The sequence below is a fragment of the Zeus faber genome (assembly GCF_960531495.2).
Source record: "Zeus faber genome assembly, chromosome: 17".
Taxonomy (NCBI): Eukaryota; Metazoa; Chordata; class Actinopteri; order Zeiformes; family Zeidae; genus Zeus; species Zeus faber.
Window position 1 is genome coordinate 6936441 of NC_137204.1, and position 11066 is coordinate 6947506.

At 43.1% G+C, this 11066-nt stretch overlaps 1 protein-coding gene across 3 annotated transcripts; it reads right to left on the reverse strand.

Moving 5' to 3' along the window:
• Positions 1-2933: 2933 nt before the first annotated feature.
• Positions 2934-8955, reverse strand: hexb (hexosaminidase B (beta polypeptide)). 3 transcript variants are annotated; one of them, XM_080017290.1, is made up of 14 exons: positions 8675-8955; positions 8405-8562; positions 8123-8188; positions 7798-7844; positions 7256-7366; positions 7042-7143; positions 6801-6933; positions 6389-6569; positions 6180-6266; positions 5975-6047; positions 4451-4631; positions 3931-4021; positions 3710-3814; positions 2934-3381 (listed from the first exon to the last, which is right to left on the reverse strand). In XM_080017290.1, exons 1-14 carry the CDS (start codon positions 8947-8949, stop codon positions 3318-3320), a joined length of 1674 nt encoding a protein of 557 aa, XP_079873416.1. In that variant the 5' UTR covers positions 8950-8955; the 3' UTR covers positions 2934-3317. The 3 variants fall into 3 exon arrangements, 2 of the variants coding, with proteins under 2 accessions (XP_079873416.1, XP_079873417.1); XM_080017291.1 differs by lacking the exon at positions 4451-4631 and adding an exon at positions 5676-5850; XR_013844598.1 differs by lacking the exons at positions 2934-3381; positions 3710-3814 and adding an exon at positions 5676-5850.
• Positions 8956-11066: the final 2111 nt, after the last annotated feature.

The window sequence follows — 11066 nt, forward strand, 5'->3', positions numbered from 1 at the left end:
CATCCAGGCCTCATATGACTCAGTGGCTCAAAGATAAAAGTCGTTGTATGAGAACTTTGGCGTTGTAGGTCTTCAGGGTTCGATGCCAGGTGCTCTTTTAAAAGCCAGCAACACAAGTGCGTGTTCAAAATCGCCCAGAGACCAGGACTAAGACCCAAGGCGATCTGGTTGCAGGATTATTTCGACGGTTGGATGAGGGTGGGTGACCGGTTCGACTCCCTCTCCGCCCCGGTAGCTGGATCGCAACAAATCCCAGCCTCCGGGAACGATGTTGAATGATAAAGAGATGAAGTTTTGAAACGACTGTTGCTGTAGAATTAAAGATGTGGATTCACTGCAGCTGGTAGGGTTTTTGGGGAGGATTGGTTAGGAGCCCCAAAAGGGTTGCCAGGAAATAGCCTTGTAATGGTGCATATTTTCCATATGGCAACACTGAGCCCGAACCCGTTTTGTCCGAGGCGGTTTGGTCCGACTCTGACATGTATGAGAGCTGATGCTGAGGTCTGACGATGCCCTAATATGTACACTGTACTCAGGTGGCCTGCAGAGGTTATCCTTCAACATATACTGTATCTACACCAAAGATTACATCTTGAGCATCACAAAGTTGGAATTAACGGCAGGGCTGCTGTATTGGAAACCGCTTGTACGTAAGCCGGTGCACAAGGGTTCAAACCTGGAACCCTGATTAATGGAGAGACCATGCAAATTTGCATTCTGTATGGACATCTCATGGAAGGTTTTGGTTCAAATATTTGCTCTGCGCTTACACTCACTGGGCACTTTATTAGGAACACTATACTAATACTGCATAGGGCCTCCCTTTGCTCTCAAAACAGCCTCAATTCTTCTCAGCATGGATTCCACAAGATGTTGAAAACATTCTTTTGAGATTCTGGTCCATGTTGACATGATTGCACCACGCAATTCCTGCAGATTTGTCAGCTGCACATTCATGTTGAGACTATTCCATTCTATCACATCCCAAAGGTGTTCTATTGGATTCAGATCTGGGTGACATGCATTATCATGCTGGAAGTAGCCGTTAGAAGATGGGTAAATTGTGGCCATGAAGGATGCACATGGTCAGTAACAATTCTGCAGGCTGTAGCATACAATTGATGATTGATTGGTATTATTGCCCCTCTCTTGTAAAGTGACCTTGGGTTTTTAGAAAGTTAGTTAGTTAGTTAGTTCCTCCCGTTCCTTCTGGAACATTGGGCGACGAGCCCCCACCATTTGCTCCTTACCGGAATGGCTTCTTCTCGTCGTTTCCGTAACATGCTTTTTTTTACGGGTGAGGTTGTTAACCCCACGCCCAACCCCCAACCTGGAGGACCGGGTGCTGACTTACCCGTGTCACAAAGGCATTATTATTATTATTATTATTACTGTTATCATTATTATCAGTCAGTTCAGTTCAGTTCCTCCCGTTTCTTCTGGAACATTGGGCGACGAGTCCCCACCATTCACCAGAATGGCGTCTTCTCGTCGTTTCCATAACATTTTTTTTTTACGGGGTGCGGTTGTTAGCCCCACGATAGATACTATGTATGCAGATATCTATTATCTATCATTATTATACATTTACAATAATAATAATAAGTTCGAGCCGTTCCGTCAGTAATCCGTCTATAGAGAAGGGTGCCGCGGCGGACCGCAGCTGGCGGCTGCCGGCGAGCTCGTAGACGTGGTGGTACACTTGAGTTCCAGCAGTTGCTCCGGAGCAGCTCGCAGCTGATATATATTCCATATATATATATAAAGCAGTGGGCCAATTGAATAGGGGTGTCTCCATTCCAATTTCGAAAATCGATCGAAATGACGTTCGATGCGGTGCGAACTAGAAAAAAAGCCCTTGAAGGTAGTTCTCGGGGGACCTCCCTAGTTCCCCTCAGTGAGTCCTGACAACTGTTCGGTGAGAAAGGCGCTATATAAATTTAAGTTATTATTATTATTATTAAGAGGCCCAAAGTGTGCAAAGAAAAAATTCCCCATACCGTTACACCACCGCCACCAACCTACACTGTTGGCACAAGGCAGGATGTTTTTTGTTTTTCGCACCATTCTGAGTAAGCTCGAGAGACTGTTGTTATAGAAATACTCAAACCAGCCCTTCTGGCACCAACAATCATTGATCGGTCGAAAACACTGAGATCATTTTCTTCCCCATTCTGATAATTGATGTGAACATTAACTGAAGCTGATGACCCGTGTCTGCATGACAATGAAGCCATTTTAGGAGACCAAGAGTACACTATGGTGCAAACACTGTTCCCACAAGTCATTCCATTTCCAGGACTATAATGTCTCTATGCACTTAACAAACAGGATACAAAAGTTGTTTCAGGAACACCGGGACGCAGTCAATCTCTTACCATGGTCTCCCCATTCACATGGTCTGAACATCACTGAAACTTAATGGGACATTGTGGACTGAAGAGTGCAAAGCCAATCTTCACCTCCTTCATCCCTCTAAGAACTGGAGGCTTCTCTTCGAGAAGAACGGTGCAAACTGTAATTCTATTCCTACTGACCAGTAGTTGATTGGCAGAACCTCAGATAGCAGAAATCTAGTATTGTAGATTCCATACATGTTATCAATGACTTTTTTTTTTATTAAATCATATGAAAATGGTTAAAAGCTCATGTATTGATTCATAAAAAGGTGAGAACTATTGTTGTTCCCCCTTTATAGAAAGGGTTAATAATATCTCATTATATTTACACAATTACAGTACATGTTCTTACCACATGTGAAATAAGTAATGCGTTTTATTTTGCTGGACAAACTAGGCTTATAGGTTTTAAGGCATCTCTAATTTGGTTAATATGGTTTAAATGCAATAACCCAACAAAATAGAGTATTTACTTATTATGGAGCCTATAAAATCACCTAAAATACACAAAAGCAACAACGGCAGGAAAACAGGTTTAAAATACCAAAAGCCTTTTATTAATTTAAGACTGATGATCTACATCTCACATTCATAATAAAGTTTGTATGATGGCTCTTCAGTTTTGGGATTGGAAATTGTGACAAAATTGCTTTTTACATAATATTTCATCGGTGTCCCTTTGTTACCCACTGAAATGTAAAAATGGATGGCAAACTTTAGTCCTCGGCTAATAAAATAGTTATCAACGCTTTCAGTGCAAAATTCATGAAGAACATACAATTCAAAAAGAAAGTCATGTAGCAGATCAAAAGGTTGATTTGTCTTAGTGCATTAAAATTCTTAACAAAAATTTGGGTGTGTTATGCATGATGTTATTTCTTATGCATTTGTTTCCGATGCTTGTGTCCAGCCGAGTTTTCAGATGCCTTTGTACTCATGCCGGCAGTGACTTGAAAACAGAGGCTCGGCTGGGATCCCACGCCTGAGAGAAGAAGGTATAAAAACATCGAAAGTTTCTTAAAAAAATAAAATAAAAAAAAGTTATGTAATGATGTTATTCAATATATGTATGTTTTCACTAAGGGAAAGCAATTCAAGTATTTTTTATTTATATACATTTAATTTATATATATTTTTTTATTATACTATATACGTATAATTTCATTTATAATCATATATTACTGTCATTTAAGGCAATGACAACTTTGCATTGCAATGCCATAAAGTGAACAATTGACAAGTATATATAAGTTTCTATTATAATGACTATGTGGCGTTTTTAAATTTGGGAGGACATTCCAAACACTCACTCAACCATGCGGCAGCGGTGCACGGACAGGCGGCTGTAGGCGTCATTGACGTCCGTTACGTTCTTGGCGCTCCACAATCTCTCCGCCACAGCACTGGCGCGAGGCCTGTAGATGGAAGAGATTAAAGGTAAACAAATGGGATCGGGGATAAGCGTCTAACAGGCTAAGCTCTGCGATTCTCCTAGCGCTAATGCGTTTAGGAGGGAGGGGATGAGCCGTACCACAGCCTGGGCGTCAGGTTGGTGGCGTCCACGTACTCGCCCCACAGACAGGCCTCTCCGCCCAGCACCAGCTTCTTCTGGGCATCAGTCCCTGGATATTAGAGTTTAACGGAGGATCAGATTAGATCAAGTAGAAACCAAAGTATAACTGCGCAGATTTAAAGGGTTCAATATAACTGAAACTTAAATGACGCATCTAGTCGCCTCTTAACCTCCATTCAACAGGTTTGCATGAAATGGCACAGGGATCCCGCTTTACCCCCCAATCCATGATGTATGGTGTTAACTTCAGACTAAAGATTTGTGGGAAGCGTAAAGACAATAAATGCCTTACATATTTAGAATGAGATCTGGGTGGAAACAGAAAATAAAAAAAAAATAAAAAATAAAAAGTACATGAGCTATGATACATAGCTTCAAATGAGTGATACAAAAGTCTCCTCCAAGGTCACGGTTTGCACTGGCGTTACAATAGGCTGCCTTTTCCCCTTGGTGATAACAGTCTTGCGGAAACACACACCCCTGAAGTTCTGCGGGTCGGCCTTGTAATGGCTCTGCCAGTCCTGGCCATAGGAGATACGGTTCAGGTACCAGGGGGTGGAGAGCAGGGTCTGGTACCCTGCCAACGTAATCTTGGCCAACTCATCCTGGTATTGCTGCTGGTTTCCCTTCCACACGTGGATGAGTGTGTCCGCTTTCAACTACACAGCACATACACACACAAGCTTTTAAGGGCTTTGGATGGGAAATAAGCAGGCGAAAACTAGGAGAGGAACAAAAAGAATACTTTAAAACCTTCAGCAACTGAGAGCGACAGAAATGAAAGATTGAAGAAGTGCAAAACCTAATCGTGCACATCTTCTGATAACCTTCATGATTTTACTACTTCAAAAAATGAAGGTCATCAAGGTACTTCAAGCGATTAAATTTTTTTTTTAATCAATACAAACGTATTTAGGGGTGGTTTCGGTGACACATTAGGTCTAATCTGAGACACTTTTAATCTGGACTAACTGAAATGACCTTTCTCAGTCATGGTTTAAAATAGTGTCAGACTTGCCCAGAATGAAGTTTTAATGAAACCCGGCCATTAAACCTGGACAGAGGCAGGTTTATCTTTGGATAAACAGATGTGGGCCTCCAGGTCGACCTTGACAATAGAGAAAATGCATTGTCTGGACTAAGAGCAGCACCAAGACCAGACAGAAAGAGCCGACTAGTCCTCCATGACCTTAGTCTAGGACTTCCTAGTCTAGAAATCATTAATTTTAAATTCAGCAACATCTCAGAAAAGGCATTTTTCAATTCCGGATTCATTTAAGTAGGATTAGTTTAGTCGTAATTTAGATTAAAACCCGCCTGTGAAACCACCCCTTAGAGAAATAAAACAAAAACATGACTTGTCTGTCTCTGTTCAGGGCATCACACATTTAACAATACAACAAACGTCAACCTTTAACAGATTAAGCAGGTTATCCACTTCAAAAAAAAACCAAACAAACCAAAAAAAACAAACAAAACTGAAGTGCAACCAACTATCAAGCCCTCTCCTCTTCGCCCCCTATAACCAAAACTATCAAAGTCTCTAATCAAGACTTCATTGCAAGATCGCATCTGTGCACGTCGAGCATGGAAGCCTGTTGAAGGAACTTTTTAATATGTTTCAATGGAACTGACTTTGTTCAATGTAGAGTGTGAGATAAGATTTGCCATGAACTGAGGAGATCCCTCCAGAGTGGACTGACCCTTGAAGTCCAGCGGCTCGACTTTGTAGTACCTCTGCCAGTCCTGGCCATAGCTAATATAATCTAGGTACCAGGGGGAGGAGAGGATGGTGGCGTAGCCAGCGGCAGTCACGTTGTGCAGCTCCTCATCGATACTGTTCCCCTTCCACACATGCACTACCGTGTCAGGCTTCAGCTGCAAGCATCACAAGAGCCAGACTACAGTTTCAAACAAAATCACCAATAAATAAATAAATCAATCAAGCTTTAACTTCTACTCAGCCGATGCACTCCTCAAATGTGACAGGTCCATGGGTTACCTTAACGCCGTTGTCGAAAACCTCCTGCCAGATCATGTAGCCCTTTTGGGTTGTGGTGATGATATCCAAGAGCCTTGACATTCAGAAAAGGAGAACGGTTTATGGAGACATAAACTGAGAAATGTCACTACAAAAAAAAAAAAAGTGTCAATACTGTTAAGAGGTCAACTAACAAGTCAAAAGTCCTGCTTGATAGCGTACACACCTTTGGATGTAGAATGACTCCAACTTTCTGAAGTCCTGTCCAAAGCCTTGCTGAGTCATGAACTTCCGAATGTCTGGGTTGGAACTCCTGCGAGGGGGGGGGGGGGGTGTTAAAAAAAATAAAAATAAAATACATTACAAAGTTTATTTTCACTGGCAGTTGTGCGCAGATTCTGAGAAAGATTTACAAGTTTAAACGCAAAGTCTCACCAGCAGCTGAAGTCCACCTCGTCCCCTCCCAGGTGGACGTAGGCATCGGGGAACACGGTGCTTATCTCCTTGAAGAACTGGCTCATAAACTCGTAGGTGGTGTTGAGGATGGGGTTGACTGGGCCGAAGGTGCCAGAAGGGCTGGAGCCTGAGTAGCAGGGCGTCAGGAGGTCTTTTTGTCCTGACGGGGGGGGGGGGCATATACTTATGTATTAACTGGTTTAATGATCCCCCCATTAAATTAGATAGATTTTGACTGAAAAGTAATGTAAAAACAGTGCCAGAATTACTTTAAGTTGCATTCAATTTATTGATACCATTTTTTGACCATCAGTCTCAAAGGTCTTACAGCCCCTTAATTAGAGGAGTATTTGAGATCATTTACCACCGGCAATACTTATACCTAACGCACCTTTGCCCCAAGACTGAGTGTGGCCTGGGGTATCGAACTCAGAGATGACGCGAATGCCTCGCAGACGGGCAAATTCGATGACCATCTTCACATCAGCGGGTGTATACACATGCGTGTAGGGGTGGTAAGCTCCCTATTCGCATAAAGAAACCAAAACGCCCGATCACTTAGGCAAAATAGAACATCATATGAGGACTTTATCAGTTACAAATCAGAATCCGCCCAAAGCAAAGCCACTGACCTGCTGGCTGAGTTGGGGAAACGTTCGACTCAGATACGGGAAAGACTGATCGTCCACTATGTGCCAGTGGAACACGTTGAATTTGTTCATCGCCATTGCTTCCTGCGAGTGTGTGTCAAATTAATAGAATAAAGAGAAAAAGTGAAACTACTTTTAAATGGTAAACAAAATATGCCCGAAAAAAGAACGCGATAAGAGGATCTTGCATGCATACCAGATTAGCCAGGATAACTTTAAGGGGCAGGAAGTGACGAGAGCTGTCCAGTAAGATTCCCCTGTGCGCAAATCTTGGGGAGTCGCTGATTTTAGTTTGATTGATGCTTTTCTGAAACGACACAAAGTCAGGGATCCGGAATCAAAAGTAGGCTGGTGCATTTGGATATCATCAGGGTTATTGTTACGCTAGTACACACACCTACTATCCACTCAAAATGACTTTAGCTAAGATCTCAAGTCCAGAATCTTAAAGAGAATCTCAAGGAAATCTCTTTGTCTTAAGTGCCATTAAGACTGCCTTGAGACGGCCAGACACCCTTGTGATCAGTCCCAGACTCGTTTGGGATACTCTTGTGGGAATATCAGGCAGGTTTGATATTATCCAAAGTATCTGCTCCTATTGTGTGTGTTCTTTCAAAATCCTTTAGTGTGTTCACTACTGGGATGGGAAAGTCTTTAAACGTGTGTTGCCGTCTTTTGAAAATCCTCTGGTGTATGCAAATGAGCGGTCACTGGTAAATAATACTACACTCCACATACAGCTCCATACGCATCCTCATACAGCAACTGGCTGAAGGTTTCAAGACCTATCGAGGAGAAAGCAAAACAATGCATTATTACACAGGTACAAATAACTTTATACCACAATCTCGATATTAGGAACTTGCGGAGCTTCGACTGTAACGCTGTGTCATAGTGGTAAACACGGCACCAAATACAACACCAGGTAGAACACCACGCCTATTAAATAATACTATTCATTTCTAGAGGCAATGCAAGCGTGTTTAGTCATGAGTGTAGCAAATAAGGGACCTGTAGCTTTTCTTCACACCATTCCGATTTAAAAGCAGTAAAACACCCATACCATGCAGCGCTCCCCACACCTTGGGTGCTTTGAGCACAGCGTAAGGCAGGTCCACCAGGAGGTCATCTGCAACACGGAGAGGTTTGGGACATTTCAAGTAGGAAAAGTGGCCGGAATAACAGTTTATACCATCGCAGTGTCATGTTTTGGCAATTTCGAGACCTACAACTCCATTCATTCATTCATCCATCCATTCACTCGATCGTTGTGTCGTTGTCCTTGTCACCAACTAAATGGATAAAGCAACCGCACCACCCATACAACAGGAAGGAGTGGACTCACACGACTCGTCGGATGTCAGGCCCGGGTGGCTTTCGCACTCGGAGTCGGCTGACGTGATCCAGACCTGCAGCTCGGGCAGCTCGGGCAGCTCGGAGCGACCGTGGGACTTCCTCCCCGGCCCGGACTCCCTGGCGCTGCCGAACATGTAGCCGTAATACCTGCGAGCGGACAGGGGGGGGGGGGGGGGGGCGGTTTACGGGGGCGGTTGACGGGAGCTTCGCCCGGGCGGCAAAGAGGGAAGCGAAGGCAGATAAAAGATGGAGCCCCCACCGTCTGTACGCGCTCTGCAGCAGGCTGCAGCTCGGGGCCGCCGTCGACTCGTTCGCGTCCGCGACCCTGAAGCTCGAGCCGCTCAACTTGAAAGCCAGCGGCGTCGAGCTCAGCTCGCGCGGCAGGGGCCACAGGGCCCCCGGGGGCCACGGGGCCCCCGGGGGCCCGCGCGGGGAGCCGCCGTCTCCGCCGTGCGCGTGGACGCCGTCCGGTCCGCGCGCCTGGCACGAGGCCACCGCCAGCCACAGCGCGAGACACCGGCGCGCGACGTCCATCCCGGGCGCGTGAGGCGGAAATGAAGCCGAGGCCGCGGGAAGCGAGAGGTGGTCACGAGGGGCGGGGGAGGGGGCGGGGCCAGGCGGAGAAAGACACGCCCACGGTCACGAGACACGGAAGAGACACGCGGTCACGAGACGCTGAGGGAAAAAGAAGAGAATAGAAAAGAAGAGAATAGAAGAGAAGAGAAGAGAAGAGAATAGAAGAGAAGAGAAGAGAAGAGAATAGAAGAGAATAGAAGAGAAGAGAAGAGAAGAGAAGAGAAGAGAAGAGAATAGAAGAGAAGAGAAGAGAAGAGAAGAGAAGAGAAGAGAAGAGAAGAGAAATAAGAGAATAGAAGAGAAGAGAAGAGAATAGAAGAGAAGAGAAGAGAAGAGAAGAGAAGAGAATAGAAGAGAAGAGAATAGAAGAGAAGAGAAGAGAATAGAAGAGAAATAAGAGAATAGAATAGAATAGAATAGAATAGAATACAAGAGAAGAGAATAGAAGAGAAGAGAAGAGAAATAAGAGAAGAGAAGAGAAGAGAAGAGAATAGAAGAGAATAGAAGAGAAGAGAAGAGAAGAGAATAGAAGAGAAGAGAAGAGAAGAGAATAGAAGAGAAGAGAAGAGAAGAGAAGAGAATAGAAGAGAAGAGAATAGAAGAGAAGAGAAGAGAAGAGAAGAGAAGAGAAATAAGAGAAGAGAATAGAATAGAAGAGAAGAGAAGAGAAGAGAAGAGAATAGAAGAGAAGAGAATAGAATAGAATAGAATAGAATAGAAGAGAAGAGAATAGAAGAGAAGAGAATAGAAGAGAAGAGAAGAGAATAGAAATAAGAGAATAGAAGAGAATAGAAATAAGAGAAGAGAAGAGAATAGAAATAAGAGAATAGAAGAGAATAGAATAGAAGAGAAGAGAAGAGAAGAGAAGAGAAGAGAAGAGAAGAGAAGAGAAGAGAAGAGAAGAGAATAGAAGAGAAGAGAAGAGAATAGAAGAGAAGAGAAGAGAAGAGAAGAGAATAGAAGAGAAGAGAAGAGAAGAGAAGAGAAGAGAAGAGAAGAGAATAGAATAGAAGAGAAGAGAATAGAATAGAATAGAAGAGAATAGAATAGAAGAGAATAGAAGAGAATAGAAGAGAAGAGAATAGAAATAAGAGAAGAGAATAGAAATAAGAGAAGAGAATAGAATAGAAGAGAAGAGAATAGAAGAGAAGAGAATAGAATAGAAGAGAAGAGAAGAGAAGAGAAGAGAATAGAAATAAGAGAAGAGAAGAGAAGAGAAGAGAATAGAAATAAGAGAAGAGAAGAGAAGAGAATAGAAATAAGAGAAGAGAAGAGAAAAGAATAGAAGAGAAGAGAATAGAAGACAATAGAATAGAAGACAATAGAATAGAAGACAATAGAATAGAAGAGAAGAGAAGAGAATAGAAGAGAAGAGAATAGAATGGACGAGGACAGAGTAGGCTACAATGGAGTAGAACAGACTGCTGCTCTTGGTGCTCGTACCCCCTCTGGGCCACTGCAGGGGACACTCTGAAAACTCAAATAAAGGGTTAAAAATATCAACGATATACGATGTATGCAGCCAAAAAAACAACCCACTCATGTAGATGTTGTTTCCTTTCCTCCCAGGGCCAGTGAAGGGGCCATTCCCACTGCAACAAGGATCTCAGTTCGTGCTCTACTACAAATATGTTTAAGAACCATTGACATAGAAAATTGTAGTGTATAATAAAATAGAATAGTATAGAGTGGACTAGAATAGAATAGAGTAGAATATTATATTCTACTTTATCTACCATACTCTACTCTATCCTACTCTATTCTGTCATACTGTACTCAATTCTATCCTACTGTACTCTATCCCACTCTACTCTACCCTACTCTACTCTATCCTTCTCTATTCTGTCCTACTGTACTCTATTGTACTCTACGCTACTCTAATCTATCCTACTCTACTCTATCCTCCTCTATTCTTTCCTACTCTACTCTATTCTATCCTACTGTACTCTATCCCACTCTACTCTACCCTACTCTACTCTATCCTTCTCTATTCTGTCCTACTGTACTCTATTGTACTCTACGCTACTCTAATCTATCCTACTCTACTCTATCCTCCTCTATTCTTTCCTACTCTA